Below are 20,155 nucleotides of genomic sequence, written 5' to 3' on the forward strand. Positions count from 1 at the left end.
TATAATATCCTCATATTTTACAACTGGGGGTACTTTATTAATTATAATACACAAATTTTAGTGACTCGTGACAGAAATGACATCAGAACTCACCGTTTATAACTGATGACATCACTACTCACCGTTTATAAGGATATAATTTACAAGATATTCATGGCTTTTGTGTATTATAATGATATAAACTAGGCTGGTTGTTTTGTGTTACCGCAGAACTGCAATGTGACAACCAAACCAGCAGTTGAAAAGCACCAGGTAAAGCCTTTGCCTCATTGCAATTCTCATTAAATATTAGCGACTGTATCTAGAAAAGTCTGTGAGATATTATGAGCCTCATTCCGGCCGTAGTACTTACTTTGACTCAGCATTCTTTTCAGAGAACACCCGCAGACAGAAGTCTCCAACTTTGTGGGGTTCAAATGTGGAAGGCATAATGACATATTCCCCTGGGGGCAGCCGAAATCTGTTCAGAACCTCGCGTAGGTTGATAAAGGTGTCTGATTTTTCCCGAATCTTGTTTCTTAGAATGAAATCTCGGGTCAGGCGCACGTTTTTCTGGCCAGTGAGCTGAAATGCAAAACAACAAAAGCCTTTATCTAAGAACCTGAATAAGCCCATGCCTCCTGTCATTAACATCAATAGTAACCTCTTATCACCGGTTTTGGGCTGACAGCGGTGGACATTTAGGGTAGAGACACAAGTTGAGATTCAGGGAGATTAGTCACCCAGCGAAAAAAATCGGCTCTTCTTCAGGCGACTAATATCCCCGCAATGCCTTCCCGCCGGCTAGAATCTAAATCGCCGGCGGGATGGCACTCGGAGCACTCCGGTTTCCAAAATCTCCCAAAGTTTCCACGTGAGGCAACTTCGGACCACTTCGGAAAATGAAGCACTCTGAGGGCCACCCCGCCGGTGATTTAGATTCTAGCTGGCGGGAAGGTAGTTCAGGGAGATTAGAAGCCCGAAGAAGAGGCGATTTGTTGCCGGGCGACTGAATCTTCCCGAATCTCCACGTGTGTCTCTGCCCTTAGGTTGTACGGCCTTTTTCTTTTTGCAGTTTTGTTGGCAGGTGGAGAGAAGCAGATCCGCTCCTATATTCTTCATGATTCAAAAATTAATACATTCCCAGTGTGTCCTCACCCTAAGGTCTCTGTTAGTGATGAGCAGGACAGCCCATTACCCGCAGGAGGCGGTGGTTGGAAGGGTTTGGGGGAAACCTCGTAGCACCTTTTGCCAGCTACTGGATTTTTAGGTGCGCATCTGCTCTGCCACTTTTGTGACATCATAGGCAGGGTGGGTCTTTAAATAGAGGGGTAAAGCAATGGGCAGATGAGAACTGGTCAGGCAGGTGCTGGTCAAAATTTTCTCGACTTGCACATCACTAGTCCCTGTCACATTGGGAACTGCATCATCAGGTAGGAAATCCCCTCTCCCATGGGTGATGAAGCTCCTGACAACACCTCGTCCTTTGCATTGGTTAGAATCACCCCATGTATAACACATAACATCCTGGGTAATCGCCCGAAAAGGCAGAAGGAGGAATTTATAAGCAATTACCCAGGATCACCGCATGTAATTCATTTTACATGGTGCGATTCCAACTAATTCCAAGGGCCAGGTGTTGTCAAGAGCTTCATCGCCCACGAAGAAGAAGGAGAAGATATTTTTTTTCCAGACAATGAAGCTTCCCGTAAGCCCCCCATTTGTGCACCGTTAAGTATTTTCAGGCCATAACGCCTGTAACTGGTGATGACATTGGGTTTCTATTCTTGTCAATGACAGGCTTCAAGAAGGTGTGAAACAAACCAGAGGAGAAATGTGCCAAAAAACCTTTAAGAATTAAGAATAGTAGAGTGCTGACAGAGTTAGAACCATCCACCAAGAATAAAGAGAATTAGAAAGCTGACAGCCCTGGTACCTGTATAAACACTCAAGACTGTATCCCATTTGCGTTTATGTGCAGTGGTTGTTACCCTGAGCCGGAGACTCACTTCTATCATCTTCCAGATTCACCCTCATCTACTCCTAAAGCCGTCTTGTAGGTCTTTCATGTGCCATCATTCTCTCATCTTCTCACCATGAACAAATGTGGGGCTTTATCACCTTACAGGTATATGGTATGTCTTGTCTAATCTTGCATTTGGTCTCTGGTATAATCAACTCCAGTTGTTCTAAAATCTTGGGGCTGAGGGGCTTGGAGCAGTGGCAAGGGGTCTCAGGCCAGTTTTGGAGAGGTTTGGGGAGAATGGCCATTTGCTCTCAAAGATACACCTGAAAGGCCATTTAGGTATAAAATTGGGGTGAATATGTTATTGCTGTCCTAGATATGTATTAACTATGGGGGAATGGCTAATAAACTGAACCTATCTTATATATGCACTAATTTTATGAACTAAGGGGGCTCTGACCCAAAGTCTGGACCTTCACGAAGGACTCTAGTCAAATGCTGGCCCTTCAAGTAAAGCTTGAGCAGTTGACCACTGCTCTAATCTAAAGTACTTTTTAACACAAACCTATTTTCCTTTAAAAGAGAATGGATCTATATAATGTGCTTGGGAATTCTGGCACAATGAACATACCTGTGGTGGCACCTGGGAAGAAATGAAGAGTGGAAACAATTTCCAGAGTTATACAATATACAGGGAGCAGTATCTTTTTGCATAACTTGAATTATCTGGAACTTCATATGTTATAACTTTCAAACCTTGAGGTAAATGAATTTATTTGATATTGCTCTGATACTGAAATTCACTACATCCTCCACTGCTGAGTCAGCAGAAAGATTAGCCAAATTTGATTTCAATTCAAGTGCAACTGGGCTGTGACGCCAATTACTGTTTGTATGGGTCATTGGACAAATGGTGTTACTCTTTATAACCATACAGGTTTATACCCAGAGCTAGCTAATCAGATGCTAGGCATATATGTGAACAGTAGGCCAAATCAGGCTCATCTAGTCGTTTGGCCTCAAGGCTAATAATCAGATCATAATGCAAGCCTATGCAGATCTTTCAGGAGAGGACTTAACAAAGGGATGAAGCATTCCTTTCCTAACAGTACTAACTGGCCAATATTTGGCCAGATATTAGGCAGTTAGGCTATCAAACTCCCCTACCTCATAGATGGCAAAGCCAATGGTTTGCATGTCCTCTCCCATCTTTCTCTGCTTCCTGCGGTTCTTCTGTATCAGACCAACAATGAAGGTGCAGCCTTCCTCATTATCATCAGGATCATCATCTGCCTCATCCAGCTTAATCACATACTGGGGGTTCATCCAGAAGGTTTCTGTAAGCCAACACAACACATCCATGAACATTTATGTATCAGTGCTTCTCGGGTTCAAGCAGAAGAGAGACAGGCTAATACATTTTTCAGATAACACACTTCACCAGCCTGATCAAACTAATTTCAATGTAAATGTATTATTTGCGTAATTACGCCACAGAGGGAGTTTTGAAAAACTGGGACTCTTAACTGGAGTCATTAGCCTCAATTTAAGTGGAAACCTGCACTTTTTTGGTCACCACCAAATGGGCTAGTGTAGCCAAGTTTAAAATCTTGGCTTACGTCAGTAAAGACGGAGAGTCCAATTTTAGCTAATTCAATGGACTCTAGAGTGAAAGCAAAGTCTAGCCTGGGCTACAGTGATGAAGAGAACATTAGATAAAACATTAATAGCCTGGAACTGAAAACCCTAAGGTAAAAGTACTTATCTTCTTAAAATGATTTCCTTGTGTTATTGGCCTTTTCATTTAATACTGAGCTCAGCCCCACCTGGGAAATTCCTGCATCCACCAGCTGTAGAGCCCCGTCTCCACGTGCCGTCCATCTTGGTAAGGCTCCATTTACTGTATTTATCAGATGCCAGAGTGTCCGGGGTCAGATTGCAGATCTCTAGTCTTGAATAGTTTCTCAAGAAGTCATTAAAGGACATCCTACACAGTCAAAACAGATTGATTTTAGTTTACCCATAGTTGCTGCAATATCATACTATAGCAAATAGTACACAGAGGTTCAATAATTAATGGATGTCTATGGCATCTTGCAGTGGCCCATCTGGCATTTGTCAGAACCTACAGATAGTCTGGGCCTGTTGGTCTTTGGAGAACTCAAGCCTGCAAACAGGGCCTGGAGCCTCTATAGAATTTCCAGTTTTATATAGTTCCTATTGGCTTGCACAGGGGTGACTTCCTTACCAGAACTCTCCATCATCACATCTCTTGATCAGCCTTTCTCGCACCTCCGGATCCACAGAATTCCACTCACTGGAACTAGAAGAGGCCACAAACAGAGTTAATGCATTGAGATCATCCAGAGAGCAATGCTTTCTCATTTTAAAAGTGGTACCCAAATTAGTGATCAGACCTGAAAAATGGCAATGACTGTTAAATTCCAATACTTACTTGTCACTCCAAGCTCCAGTCCATTCCACCTCCCCCCATGGATTTCTAATTCGAATCAGCTTTTCCAGGCTCCCTCTATATTGCACCTTGGAAAGGACAATATAATGGTAATTATACTGGTCTATTGATACATATTTTGTCAACAGGAACAAAGTTAAAATCATAACCTAAGTACTTAAAAGATGGGGCATTGTGGCCTAAACAAATTAAGGCCACAAACAACAACAACGACCATGTGAATATTGGTTAATGCAAGTGGAATTCCATTTATATACATTGAACATTCCATACTACGTTTTGGCTGGACAAATGCCTATGTACCCAGCAACTAGTTAGATTTAATCATAGTCCATGGTGGGTCCACCTGGTTACCAACCTCTTCTGCTGCAGTCACAGAGTAGGCATGACCCTTCACAAGCTTCTGGAAGGTGATGGCCTCTGTCTCGGCCGCACTGGTGATCTGATAGATTAAAAAAGGGCTTAGTAACCAAAAATATACACTTTTTTTTTTATCATTTGGTTATGTTCACAATGATTTGGAATACTCTAGGCATTTATATCCATTTGGGCAAAGGTGTCAATAATCATTTAAAAAAAACATTTTTTTTGGAAGATAAAGATAAAGTATTATGCTAATTGTGGGGGATGCTGGATGGGGGTTTTGCTATTAAAGCTATCTTTGAGGGGGTAGCAAATATAGACTCCATTCCCCTCCTTTGCTGAGCAGCAGTTACAATAAGAGGAGAGGCTCATAGTAGGTATTTCAGAGCAACCACAGGGATAGGTGACCACAGCAACACGTTATATTTGGGTCACCCAGTCTGTGGCTCCTCAGTAACAGTTGAAAGACAAGAGGCTTATAGATTTCTAGGCTCATCTAGGTCATCTTTTCGTACATTACAGTGAAACCAAGTCTTCAAGGTTCTACTGAGCAAAAAGAATGCAACCTGTGACACGTACATCTATAGAGCAGCCCAGTAGAGATCCAGTTCTTAGAGCTTTCTGGATAATCTTGAACAGATTAGGTGGGGCCTTCCTCAGTTCATACCACTCTGCAAGTCCACCTGTGAAATCTTCAAACCCCTCAGTGGTGGACCCACCCGAGAGAGCTTCATAGGATCCATTGAGTCTATGTGACAGAAGATACAGGATTAATGACTAAAGCTGGTTGGGTTGTCCACTGCATCCCACAATATCCACTGAAATATGTACTTGCATTACTGTAACTACTCTAGAAAATGCAATGTTCATTTATGATTGGTTGCTATACATTACTGCAATTGTTTTTATTCATTCTGCTCCTAAATCCACTTTGAAGTCCAACATATTAATCTATAGGAAAGAACTGATGTATCGGTTCTTCGGTCAATGTTGAAAGGATAGCTATAACATTACATTTTACCATCACTATTCTTTAGGCTGGACTTGCAGGAGTACCTTCTTTTCAAACATCATCCTATGCCCCCAGTCAATCATATCAGCTCCATAGTTTAGGACACAACAGATGAATGTAATGGCAGTTTGCCCATGTTTCTGTATAAGCCATTTCTGTATTATACTTACTTGGCATAAGCCTTCTCCATGAGCGCACTCCAGAATTCACTCCCTTCGACTGAGTGCACAAAAAGCAGCTTCCCATCCTTGGTTGGCAGACGGTCATCAATGACAACATCCACCCATTCACCGTATTGCCAGAACTGCAAATAAATGAGATTAAATGGTATTTAATTTAGGGCAGTATAGGGAGATACAGTGTTTCCAGCAGGGCATATAGTGTTATTTTACCCAAGTGTCTGTGTCTCAATAAAGTATGTTTTGAGACTATGTATTCATTGCTGTATAGCAACCAACCAAGTTTTTGCTTTCATTTTATAGAGTTGGACATACATAAACTGATTTACCTGGAAGTGGAATATTCCTGCATAGTTCTCCTGAAAGCTCTGGTCCTTTGGAACGACCCGGGAGAGAATCTGTTCATTGAGGGTGAGGGAGGCGATGGCTGCCAGAAGCCAACAGTCACCTACAAGCACAGAGGGAGTCAGTGTCCATGAGGCTGTTTGTGTACTTATTCGGCTTGGCAAGAGACTCAGCAATGGGATGAGGGGAATGGCATCATAGGATTTTCCTGTACATGGTTGTAGCAGGATTAAATACTCTCGGGTAGTTTTCCATAAAGCAAATCTTACTGAATAATATTTTATGTTGTTGGGTGCAGCAAATGTTCTATGCTATGCAAGATTGTGGACACAAAGCCTGTTGGGTTATTAATGTAGTCTCAGCAGTCACATTCAGGTCAGACCACTATGTGGCCTAGAATCTGCCTGATATGGCATTAGCCTTATGCTGATAATGCCTCCTGCACAGTGTTTTAAATTAAACTAAGAAAAAATTTGTTGCTCTTCATGTTATTACTTGCATTCAGTCATGTATGTTGGTCCAGAATGCTTTATACACACTAGGAGGCTGCATTGGTGGAACCAAGGGAGACTCTAAATTAAAGGGCACAAAACCTTCCCACTGAAAACGTATGCATTTTGTAGTTACATCATTGAATTGGGCTTGGGACACTCATCGCCGGATTTCCTGGGTGGCCACCCCAGGCCATGGGGTCCTAGCACCTGCCCACACTACCCCCTCCAAACATGCGCACACATGCACCGGACCACTGGGGAGCAGCACGTCCCCAGTGCTCCCCAGAAAGCAGCTGGGCGGCATGACACCCCTAATATTTTTTCGCCAGGGCCTTTGTGGCCTCACTACAAATCCGGCCTGGGGACACTGCTCTGCCCCATAAGAGTACAGCACATTAAAATGACAGAGGGGGAGGGGGGGAATCACCCTCTGTAATAATTAACCCCTGAAATCCTGCCCTGTAGGGATTCTCGGTAGCTGCAGAGAAAAAGTCTTTTGAGGTCATGATGTATTTTGGCCAGGTGCATGCACTGGAATTCAAAGCAGTTGTTTTTATTAATTTACTAAAGAATAATCAATTATATATAAAAAGAGTGGATAAAGATGGGAAAGTGGTGGGTTTAGACAAAAGTTACTATGTTAATAAGGTGGAAGAAATTTTAAAGTATACAAGTACATATGAATGCCTAGAGAAAAACCCAATGAAAAATGAGGGATATGCTAATACATGCAAGGGAATACGATATATTGGATGAGACAGAATGTAAGTTTATTATAAGGATTTATAAGGATTTTTATTTGTTTTTTCAAACACACTGCTATTATTCTGAATACAACGGTATATCCTATACCTGTAGAGCTAAGGAAATATCAATATAAAGTGTATTCAGCATGAGTCCAAAAAATAGGACTAGCAATGTGCATACACCTGATTTCATACTTAATGCAAACAAGGGGTTGATATCCCTTTTAAGGGGCAGTACACACCTATTAGATGTATAGAACTGGTGTTGGTTTCTATTATATAGTACTGATGGAGCTTTGTTCTAATTTTAGCTTGAACTGCCTCCCCCTCTAACAAGGCTAGAGTAGAGATAATGTGCTCTATATAAACAAACCCCTTCCTCTTCTCAGCTGCAGTCGGTGTCTCTGATTTTGAGATAAGGAGGGGTTCATTGTACAGAAGGATTATCTATGGACCGATTATTTAATAAACTGCCTTCTCCTGCTCTTAAGAACCAAATTAGTTGAAAATGAAGACTGCTTTTAGTTTCAGTCTTTGTCCGGCATAGTGCTAGAAATAACACAAACCAAATATATGTTTTAAATAAAAACAACAGGTAAAATAAGGGGGTATATTTCACCACCAGTCTCCATTTTCTTCTTGTAACAAGGGCTGACCCCATACAATGCAACCACGGAAATAAGGATATTTTGCTTGTGCCCTCAGCTATTGTACTTTCATGCAGAAATTCAAGGTGTTCTTTGTGTCTCTGTGCATGAGAAATGATCAGGGCTGCGCTACCCTCCATCACTATGTAATTACACTAATTGGTACGAGGGAGGCACATTGCTCTCCAAGCAAAATTTCCCCTTGGTGTCCTGCCAAAGTCAGCTGATTGGCACCGGACTACTAAATGGAGCAGCACTGGGAAAGTGGAATAGAAACCCTGTGGAATATTAATGAAAACATAACATGGCACAGTGCTGATGTATTGTAATGGTGCAACATTGTGACTCCCACAGAGAAGGTTAGAATAAAGACTGTAATTTAGGAGCACTCATGGTTGTGATGTACAAGTAGTTGATTATGGAACCTTCTAAGTATACACCCAGCAGTGCATGGAGTAATGGCTGCCATAATCCAGGCTGTGGGACTGTTCTTCTCTCCTGCTGTGGAAGTGTAGGGAACCCATGAGAATCATAAATTTAACTAAAGCATGAATCAGTGCTAAAACAGGATACAGACCTTACTGCCAAGTTACCTCTATGTACAGACACACCCAGGGACATCTGGAGAAGAACTAAAGTCTAACAACAATTATGGCTAGGAATGATGTATTTTATATCCCAAACTTACTGTATCATCCCAGAGGTTCAACAGCAATGATCTAGCCCTACAAGCAGCTCCCCAACTTGTTGTTAGGCATATTTTGTGTGTCAGTGACACTGCACATGCTCAGTGGGCTCTGGGGAGAAGCTAAGCTTAGGGGTCGGGGGAGTCATCAAGCAGAAAGTGAGGTTCATCTGTCATTGAAGCTGATGCTACAGGGCTGATCAGTGCACTGGTTTCCATGGTGACATGTAATGTTATATTGCACATATATTATGAGTGGGTCCCTAAGCTCAGTATGTGTCAGCAGCCCAGAGCATGTGCAGTAAATCAGCAGAAAATATGATGGGGATGGGCATTTTCAGAGGCACGGATCTTAGATTTCATCCTCTGGAAAACCAAATACAGACTGATGTGGTTACTGTGTTGCCATAGAGAACAACAAGAGGAAATGCACATTCAATGGTTGCTGTCAGCTTCCTGCTTAAGCTGCTCTCCGAATGACTTGGCAGCGAGCGAGTTAACAAGCGCACGGCTGAACTTTAACAAAACTACTGAACTCGTCACAGGGGGCCGTTTGTGGTCTGGACAAAGAGCAGCGCATGGTTTCAGTATTGAAGACTATTTGCTCATATTCCTAATCTCCCGCACACCTACATTCTATAAGCCCCCAAATAATAACAAGATTGCTCACATCTAAGTCTAACACACAGTAACATGCAGTTACCCTGGACCATGGCATCTTACCCAGGGCTCCTTGGCAGATATCAGTCCTTGTCGCTCCACCAGAGATAAACTGAGGGGTTGAGCACAGCTCCTGCAATAAAACACAGAAACTTCCATAAGCTTCTCAGAAAGGCAACACTTTGCTTCTGAATAACATACAAAGGAACTGGGATAATGAGCAACAGACTGTACTACTGAGACTGTGAGAAATGAATGAGTAGCTGAGGGTGTGCAAGTAGCAATAAGTTTTATATTTGATTAGCCCTGTTTCTTAGGCCCTTACATGTAGTTGCACTACAACTCCCAGAATGCTATAACTTTTAAAGAATCTGTGGACCGGCAGCAGCAGAGGACTCCAGGTACAGAAACAGGGCCCTAAAGGCTAAAGCTCATCCAGAGGGAGGAAAGATAAGAGCCTCAAAAACTAAAAAACGGAGGTGAAATATAGACTGAGTAGCCTAGTTTGCATGAGGAACTGCTATAACTAAAACTATTTAAAATGCAACAGTGTGAGGTTCTTGTGGTGTAATAAAGGATACTACAAACTGAATAAATAACTGAGTTTGTGAGGCAAGGACTAAGTAGCTGAGGCTTTCAGGGCAGAGACTGAGTAGCTGATGTTGTAGGGAGGAGACTGAGTAGCTGAGGTTGTTAAAGGAACTGTAACATCAAAAAATAAAAGTGCTTTAAAGTAATAAAAATATAAAGTAGTGTTGCCCTGTTCTAGCAAAACTGCTGTTTTTGCTTCAGAAACACTACTATTGTTTATATAAATAAGCTGCTGTGTAGCAATGGAGGCAGCCATTCAAAGGAGAAAAGGCTCAGGTTATACAGCAGAAAAGGTCTGTAGAACATAATGGTGTTATCTGTTATCCACTATTTAACCTGTGCCATATAGACTTTTTTCAATTTCTGCCATTGCTACACAGCGATGAACTATATGATATGAACTATAGTAGTGTTTCTGAAGCAAACAGATCCATTTTACCAGTGCAGGGCAACACTACGTGATATTTTCATTACTTTAGAACACTTTTATTTTTTTGGTGTTACCATTCCTTTAAGGCTGAGACTGAAAAGCTGAGGCTGTAGAGCAGAGACTGAATAGTAGGGGCTGTTGGAAGGAGACTGAGTAGCTGGGACTGTTAAGGTGGAGGCTGAGTAGCTGAGGTTTTAGGGAGGAGACTGAGTAGCGGAGGCTGTTAAGGTGGAGACTGTGTAGCTGGGGTTGTAGGAGAACAGGCCAAGGAGCTGAAGTTGTAAGGAAGTGACAGAGTAATTGAGATTGTAGCGAAGAGACTGAGGAGCTGAGGGTGTAGGGAAGGGACAGAGTGGCTAAGGTTAGACTAGAAGAAAAAAACTTTAATTTGAAGCAACGTAGGGGGTTCTTCACAGTCAGGACAGTGAGGTTGGGGAATGCACTGCCGGGTGATGTTGTGATGCTGATTCAGTTAATGACTATAAGAATGGCTTGGATGATTTTTTGGACAGACATAATATCAAAGGCTATTGTGATACTAAACTCTATAGTTAGTATAGATATGGGTATATAGAATTTAATTAAAAGTAGGGAGGGGTGTGTGTATGGATGCTGGGTTTTCATTTTGAGGGGTTGAACTTGATGGACTTTGTCTTTTTTCAACCCAATTTAACTATGTAACTATGTAAGTATGAGAAGTGGAGGGCAGAGAAGCCTCAGGACAGAGTAACACCTATCAGCTTGGGGCAGGGCAGTTATACAGTATATAGTACAAAGACATAGTAGCAACAGTAACACTGCAGTCAAACCTGAAGAAGAAGGAATTTAATGCAGTTTGCCTTGTTATATTACCAGTCAGGAAAAACATTTAATTAGAATTTAATTTCCTCGAATGCTCTGACTTTATTAATTATACCGCTGGGAACAGAAAATAACATTACAGGGCTCTGAGGGTTCATTAGCTGAGCAATATCAATAGTGCAGTATTTTACTCCACAAGCGCATAATCCATCGTAGCACTTTCTGTATCACGAGAATCCCAGTGTTTATACACAATTACAGAAAAACCTATGGGACAGTGATGCATTATGTTCCTGCATAGATACATATATATATTTGCTGTACTTGCAGGTGCATGGGCCCACAGCCTAGGACTCTGCATACACCTATAACATAATATAATTTACATGCATTGTTTGCTTTGATTTAACCCAAACCAACTGGTGGTTCTCTGAACAAGGACCAATGTTTTGTAGAGAGACAAGGGTTTCTGTGTTTCAGTACAAGCACAGCAGCTGCCATAACCTCCCCTGGGATTAGCAGGAATAAACCTATTATCACTAAGTAGCTTAGTAACTCAATTAACCAATATTCAGCACTAGTCATTTATTGACCCCAATGGAAGGGGTCAGCTGTATAAAACAGAAGAGCTGGAGGGGGCAATGCCATTATTGACATCAGAGACAGGCAATAACATGTGGGTGAATATAAACTTGACCCTATTATTACTATGTAACATGCCAGCAAAACACACTCCTTCTGTATCACCATAGTAGGCAAAGTGAGTTTAAGTCAGGGGTCACTCATTTAAAATGTAAACCTGCTAATATCTGTAAATAAATGATTGAGACGTTCTAGGCCATTTCCCAGATCTGCCCCAATCTCCAACCACTATTGGGTAAGCTCTACCCTTCAAGCTCTAGTCTTCATGTTGGAACAGTCCCACCTAAGTCGTAATGTCTGAAAAGGATGAGAAAATAGGCAAAATGGTTCTAGTCTGAAGCCTTAAGATTTCACTGAAACCAGGGGCCCAAAGGATGGATATAGCTCAAGACCATTAACAGCACCAGGCCTCTCGCAAAAACATCTTTTTTTGGGGGGGGGGCTAGGCACACAGCCCCTCCTGACAGCAACCATGGCCTGAGTATGTTGTGCATTAGTGATGTGTGGGTCGACAAAACCTACCCAAACCTGACCCTGTTCTATGTGCATTCGAACTACCTGCCTAATGTCTGACATCACGCATAAAAAATATCTTGTTTTTTGTATTTATCCTATTTTTCTCATTTCGGGCATGAGATTAAAATTTGTAATTGGATTTGTCAATTCCCCCTCCCTTCCCCTTCCCATTGGTGCTTGGGTCTTTAAATACCTATGTCATGTTGTAATAGTTTAAGCCTATGACTAAGTGCAATAGTGACGTCACCATTGTGCACTGTAACACTGCTCCCCTCCATCCGGCATCCAGCTGTAAGCCCAACGAGGGGTATGCAGGCAGGGAGAATAGGTATGTGCCTTGCACTCCCTTTCTGTTGTGTCACAGACACGCAGGGGTGCTTCGCCAATGAGGCAAGTTGAGGCTGTCGCCTCAGGCGGCAGCGCCCCACTAGGTACCAGGGGCAGCAAAAATGCTGCTCCTGGTACTTTAAGAGCGAATTTCAGGGGGAGGGGGGCAACAGCAACTGCTGCTGCCTCAGGCGGCGGAGGGGCCAGGATCGCCCCTGTAGACACGTCTATCAGTTCCATCCTTGCTTTACCCCACTCCGACCCTTGGCATTGCATATGGCAATTAGGGTTGCCACCTTTTTTGGAAAAAAATACGGGCCTTCCTATATATTATGATTTTTCTCCTATTAATAACATTGGGGGTCAAGCATCATTTTTGCCGGTCAGGCCGGTAAAATACTGGCCAGGTGGCAACCCTATTGGCAATGTTACGCTTGTTTGCCTTTGAACCCCTATAAAAACCCCACACTCCCTACAAATATTTCTTATGCTGACATTGCTCAGCAGTGACATTGGACTCGGCAGGGAGTGTTCCATCTGAGGACATGAAGATTTAATTGGAATGTCTTGATACCTTTGGCCATATAGATATTGATAAAGGTGAGTGGGAGAGAAGAAAGGGAAACACACATGAAGCCAAGTCTGTTGTGCTAAAGGGATACTGTCATGGGGAAAAAAAAAAAAATTCAAAATGAATCAGTTAATAGTGCTGATCCAGCAGAATTCTGCACTAAAATCCATTCCTCAAAAGAGCAAACAGATTTTTTTATATTCAATTTTGAAATCTGACATGGGGGCTAGACATATTGTCAATTTCCCAGCTGCCCCAAGTCATGTGACTTGTGCTCTGATAAACTTCAATCACTCTTTACTGCTGTACTGCAAGTTGGAGTGATATCACCCCCACCCTTTCCCCCCCAGCAGCCAAACAAAAGAACAATGGGAAGGTAACCAGATAACAGCTCCCTAACACAAGATAACAGCTGCCTGGTAGATCTAAGAACAACACTCAATAGTAAAAACCCATGTCCCACTGAGACACATTCAGTTACATTGAGAATGAAAAACAGCAGCCTGCCAGAAAGCATTTCTCTCCTAAAGTGCAGGCACAAGTCACATGACCAGGGGCAGCTGGGAAATTGACAAAATGTCTAGCCCCATGTCAGATTTCAAAATTGAATATAAAAAAAATCTGTTTGCTCTTTTGAGAAATGGATTTCAGTGCAGAATTCTGCTGGAGCAGCACTATTAACTGATGAGAAGTTATAGGATTCCCAGCTGCGGGTGGTGCTGAGCAGTGAGTCATGGGATAAGCTCTTAGTGGGCCGGATGCTTTTTTAGCAAAGGAAAAAATACCTCTCTGATGTTAAACCGACAGCCCCAGTAAACTAATCTGCAGTTTTAAACTTCTGAATTTGTAAATTGCACAAACATGAACTATAAATAGTTAGACAAAAAGTCAAAGTGTGAGATGCCGGCATTCCTTTCAGAAAAGAAGAAAGATACAAAGTCATATAAATAGAGAACAATGTTAATACCAATGTTTGTATCCAGCATGAGTGATCCAAATACAAAGAGCACAGACATCTCCACCCAAAAAGAAAACCTTTAATAGACAAGGGAAGCAGAATAGGGCGTGTTTCACTTCAAAGGTGCAGCACAGAGTTGATACAATAAATAAAGGGCAAATATAATAATAATAGAGTTGATACAATAAATAAAGGGCAAATATAACAATACAGAAAAGGAGGGGACTAGAACTCCTTTTGGTTTTTATCATGGAATCTTTTCTCAGCCTTTATGTGCACAGAATTTTGGGCTGGTCATTTTTTTCCTCAGTGTTCTATAAGGTTCTGCCCAATTATGGAATATGAAAAGCCTATGACTAAGTGCCCCAGTAGGCACGAAACACGTTAGCCAGTTATCTGTATGTCCTAATAAATGATTTGGATTTATACTTATAATTTTGGTCTCTACTTTTTTTGGAGAAAAGAAAACCTATTGAGCCAGACTTTTTGTTCAAGGATCAATAAAGATTTTTTTTTTCTTTAAAACACATTTTGTTCCAAAGTAATTGTTTGAGTCTAAAAATCATGCACTGATCAATACTGGCTACCAACTCTACCCTAACCTGCAACTGATTTGATTGCTGGTGCCAGGGCCAGATAGTAGGTTCAGTCCAATCTGGCCAAGCTAGTGGGGCATCTTATCTATTTAAAGCCCACTTCCAACATCTGAGAATTAAAATTTGGTTCACCCCAGTCTACCCCTTCCATGCCTGGTTACATCCAGACTGCCTGACCACCCACTTCCTTGTGGTGCTTTATTAATGCTTGTTAATATTAGGAATAATAATAATTTAGATTGTTGTTGGAATGTTAAGAGTGTTAAAGTGGTAGTATGTTATAAAATGGTTAATCCTAAACAACTTTTCAATTGGTCTTCATTTTTTTTTTTCTATAGTTTTTGCCTTTTTCTTCTGACTCTTTCCAGCTTTAAAGTTGGGTCACTGATCCCATCCAAAAATGCTCTGAAAGACTAATGTATTGTTATTTCTACTTGTTTTTTTATTCAGGTCCTCTCTTATTCATATTTCAATCTCTTATTTGTTACTAGGGTCATTTGGATCCTAGCAACTAGATAGCTGAAATTAAAAAAAACTAGAGATCTGAATAAAAAGTTAAATAACTTAAAAAACACAAATAATATAAAAAGAAAGCCAACTGCAATTTTTCTCAGAGTATCAGACTCTACATGATACTAAAGATGAATTTAAAGGTGAACAACTGCTTTAAACTACAGAAGTCAGGTAGCAACAGACAGAGCTATGACTGAAACACCCAATAGTATGTGCCATCAGTATAGATTTAAGCCACGTAAGGCAGTCATACACACCTCGTACAGTGTCACCCCAATCGGCCCATGGGCCTAACAGACAGTAGCCATCGGGCCTAGACTGGGATTCAAATTAGGCCCTGGCATTTCAAATACATAGATGCACAAACAGCCCCCCCAAAAGCCCAATAAATAGTGTTTGTCTATTGCATCTTACAGTAGCCCCCCGGGCATTTGCCAGAAACCAAAGATTGCCAGTCTGGACCTGGTAGTCACGCGAGAGGGTCATACATTTCATGAATCCCTTTGTATTGTTCCTCTTGTTCAGGCCAACAGCTTTAATGCACACAGCCAGCTTTAGTTTCATCAAGTACAAAGGACTGTCTCATTATTACACAGAGGAAAGAAATCTGTTATAGGAAAAGACAATGCTATCAAGATTTCTGAATGAAAGGCAGATCCAATAACTGTATTTCTATTTTTATATAGCTACCAGATTTCTTGGTTTTAAGGTGTGTGTAAAGAATACACGTATGCTACAAGGTACATGTGATAAATATGGAGAAGAATTGGTGCAGGCAGACTATCGGCTTTACATACTGTGTATTTCTGCTATAAAGCTTGCAACTGGCACCCTGCTGCTTTGCTTCCCCTTTATTTACTCTAATCTGTCCAATTTGTGGCCCACAGGCCTCATCCAGCCTGTGACACCCCCCTTGTGTAGCCCCCCACATGAAAGTCTGGCTGCTATGACTACTTACCTTGTGTAAACTTTAAAAGGTATGTGTTGAGATTAACTGGCCCCTACATTGTTCACACCTGAAACTCAGACTGTAAGATCTTGCATTATTTACACATGTAAAGGTGGCCATATATGGAGAGATCCGCTCGTTTGGAAATGTCGTTTGGAAACGAGTGGATCTCTCCCCTTGAGGTGGGCAATATTGGGCTGATCCGATTGTGGGCCCTAGGGCTCAACGATCGGATCCTAACAATGGCTTACAGGCGGTCGGATCACGGGACCACATCAACGAACAGATGCTGCCGCGATCCGACGGGATTTTAGTCCCGTCTGATCGACATCTGCCCGACTTTTGGCCAGATATTGATCGGGGAAGCCCGTCGGAGGGCCCCATACACTGGCCAATAAGATGCCGACTCGGTCTGTCGGCAGCTTTTATCGGCACGTGTATGGCCACCTTAAAGGGATACTGTCATGGGAAATTTTTTTTCCCAAAATGAATCAGTTAATAGTGCTGCTCCAGCAGAATTCTTCACTGAATCCATTTCTCAAAGGAGCAAACAGATTTTTTTATATTCAATTTTGAAATCTGACATGGGGGCTAGACATATTGTCAATTTCCCAGCTGCCCGAAGTCGCAAAAATGACACTTAAGGGTAAGGACAGATGGGCAGATTCGGGGAGATTAGTCCTGAACCGCTGAAGTCCTGAAGAGCTGAAAAGGTGAAGTCCCAAACTGGCAAAGTCCCGAAGCCGCAAAAAAAGACCCAAAGTCACGAAAAGAGCCAAAGCTGAAGTCCTGAAGAATGTAAGTGGCCGGTGGGATGGCACTCGGAGCGCTTCGTTTTCCAAAGTTGCCCGCAGTTTCCTCATGAGGCAACTTCGGGCGACTTCGGAAAATGAAGTGCTTTGAGTGCCATCCCGCTGGTGATTTTTCATTATAGCCGGTGCGAAGGTAAGGGAAGGCAGTTCGGGGATATTGTCGCTCTGAAGAAGAGGCGATGTCGCCGGGGCGACTAATCTCCCCGAATTTGCCCGTGTGCCCTTACCCTAACACTTCAATATTAGAAAAACAATCACAAATAGAAAGTCATTGGAAAAAGTCTTTATTTCTGGTGAACTGTCTGAAACCAACTGAACTGAAAAAAAGTGTTTGAACGTGAATAACCCCTTCAAGGGAAAAAATTAAGAGGTAATCAGCAACAATAACAATAGATTTAATCCCAACAATCAGGGACATGTCAGTGGGATGGGCTCAAACTGAATACAGGGAATTTGGGAGTCACAGTACAGCAGTGATACAGATACAGTGAGTGTAAATAGGAAAGAAATGAGACTGTAACTATAGTGTAATATACAGTACAGCAGTGATACAGATACAGTGAGTGTATATAGGATAGAAATGAGACTGTAACTACAGTGTGATATACAGTACAGCAGTGATACAGATACAGTGAGTGTAAATAGGAAAGAAATGAGACTGTAACTACAGTGTAATATACAGTACAGCAGTGATACAGATACAGTGAGTGTATATAATAGAAATGAGACTGTAACTACAGTGTAATATACAGTACAGCAGTGATACAGATACAGTGAGTGTATATAATAGAAATGAGACTGTAACTATAGTGTAATATACAGTACAGCAGTGATACAGATACAGTGAGTGTATATAGGAAAGAAATGAGACTGTAACTATAGTGTAATATACAGTACAGCAGTGATAAAGATACAGTGAGTGTATATAATAGAAATGAGACTGTAACTATAGTGTAATATACAGTACAGCAGTGATACAGATACAGTGAGTGTATATAGGAAAGAAATGAGACTATGTTTTAGTGTACTACACTACACTTCAGATTGTCGGTACCAGTAAAACCGAGACGCAGCGACAGTGCAGCAATAAGAGTAACTTTAGTGAGTGATAGAGAGATGATAGACTGGTACAGCTTCTCATGTCCCCCTGAGACTGAGCCCTCGCTGCCCTAGTGATCCCCGGGTGCCACTTACCGTCGGCCTCTTCCACACGACCCCTTGGGTTTTGCTTGAGTGTTGGCCCAGCTCTTTGAATCCCAGGGAGGAGTGGATGGCCGGGAAGCTGAGATCCTTAAACAGAGAGCCGGACTGAAGACACTCATTGCGCAGAGCCTCATAGTCCTGGTTGAGGTAGGGCAGAGCCTTATCATTGGTGCCAAAGCCATTGGCCAGTGCCCGCTCCTTGGCCAGTCTGTCGGCGACCCCACTCATGTTGGCACAGGGCAGGGGCACACAGGGCGATTTAGTACAGCGGCTGCTGCAGAGTCGCACAGTCAGAAAACCCTGGCACAGACTCACAGAGCAGCAGCAGCAGCAGCAGTCACACCCAGGCAGCAGGACTCAGAGGCTGAGGGAGCAGCAGGGAGGGGGCAGAGGAAAATCAGCAGCAGCAGCAACGCAGATACTTCAGGCTCCTCCTCAGCTTTACATCAGCTCCAGGGTGTGTCTCCCTCCTGCTGCACAAATATATGTGTCACCCTCTCTCCCTGGCACCTCTCCCCTCCCTTGCACCCTCTTCTGCATGAGCCACAGCACCCACAGCTCTCCTGTGCCACCCAGCAGCCCCTACCCCTTACACACCACAAACTCTCCCAAAGCCCAATAATGTCAGAAAGAGGCTGTTTTCTTGCATCACGTGACCCAAGGAAATATTAAAGGGAATCGACTCCCAAAAAACTGATTTCATTGAATAATATCAGAGAAAGGAATTCTGAGCAACTTCCCAATATACATAAAGTACTTCATTTTTAGCTGTTATTGAGAGTAGAATCTGTGCTGGTTCTGACTCTTGAAACACTGAAGTGACTGAGTTTATCTGTACTGGTAATCAGCTGGCTTGTGCTACATTGTGTCAGGAGTCTGAACAGACAGGCACTGCCTTGAGTCAGAACCAGCAGTGCAGGGAATACATAGGCCAGATATTATGTTTGAAAAATAGCTAGTGCAATAATAGTGCAAACATTTTTATTCATGTATATTGGACATCACTTTAGATTTATGTTTTCTCTCATGATGTAAAAAAAGGACACATCTTTCACATTTTTGAGTTGAGTCTCAGTGCAACCCTCCAAACTTTTCTATTATACACGAGATGTGTTCTTGCCCCATATCTATAAAGTGCATTGTATCTCGGGATGCACCAAATCAACTATTTCGGATTCGGCCGAACCCCCGAATCCTTCACGAAAGATTCAGCTGAATACCGAACCGAATCCTAATTTGGATATGCAAATTAGGGGTGGGAAGGGGGAAGATTTTTTACTTCCTTGTTTTGTGACAAAAAGTCACATGATTTCCCTCCCCACCTCTAATTTGCATATTCAAATTAGAATTCGGATTTGGCTGAATCCAGGCAGAAGGATTTGGCTGAATCCTGCTGAAAAAGGCCGAATCCTGGCTAAATCCCGAATCCTGGATTTGATGCACCCCTGATTGTATCCATTCATTATGATGCCAGTGCCCAGTGCATGTGGCAGATAAATCTACTTCTAAAGGTGGCCATACAGACAGATAGAGAATACAGGGGGTTGGACTGAGGATTTCATCAATGAACTGATATAGTCCTCAATCCAATGCTATTTCTAAAGGATCTGGCCAGATATTGATAGGGCATACCTCCCAACATTTTGCAAATAGAAAGAGGGACAAACAGATTTGCTGTGCGGAGCGTGGCGATTTTA

At 42.3% G+C, this 20,155-nt stretch overlaps 1 protein-coding gene across 2 annotated transcripts in view; it reads right to left on the reverse strand.

Moving 5' to 3' along the window:
• The window catches only part of capn2.S (calpain 2 S homeolog), a 33,107-nt gene extending 14,053 nt beyond the window's left edge, over positions 1-19,054 (reverse strand). Inside the window, exons 1-12 of one of the 2 annotated variants that reach the window (XM_018264959.2) lie at positions 18,450-19,054; positions 9,613-9,682; positions 6,302-6,420; positions 5,964-6,097; positions 5,361-5,529; positions 4,777-4,860; positions 4,401-4,486; positions 4,194-4,268; positions 3,772-3,932; positions 3,113-3,282; positions 2,577-2,588; positions 353-564 (exon numbers count right to left, since the gene is read on the reverse strand). In XM_018264959.2, coding sequence (XP_018120448.1) covers positions 353-564; positions 2,577-2,588; positions 3,113-3,282; positions 3,772-3,932; positions 4,194-4,268; positions 4,401-4,486; positions 4,777-4,860; positions 5,361-5,529; positions 5,964-6,097; positions 6,302-6,420; positions 9,613-9,682; positions 18,450-18,686 — 1,529 coding nt within the window. In that variant the 5' untranslated portion in view covers positions 18,687-19,054. The remainder of the gene's footprint in view (positions 1-352; positions 565-2,576; positions 2,589-3,112; positions 3,283-3,771; positions 3,933-4,193; positions 4,269-4,400; positions 4,487-4,776; positions 4,861-5,360; positions 5,530-5,963; positions 6,098-6,301; positions 6,421-9,612; positions 9,683-18,449) is intronic. The other variant, XM_018264960.2, reaches the window with a different exon arrangement.
• Between the last annotated feature and the right edge of the window lie 1,101 nt (positions 19,055-20,155).

This window comes from Xenopus laevis, chromosome 5S, assembly GCF_017654675.1.
Source record: "Xenopus laevis strain J_2021 chromosome 5S, Xenopus_laevis_v10.1, whole genome shotgun sequence".
NCBI classification, from domain to species: Eukaryota; Metazoa; Chordata; class Amphibia; order Anura; family Pipidae; genus Xenopus; species Xenopus laevis.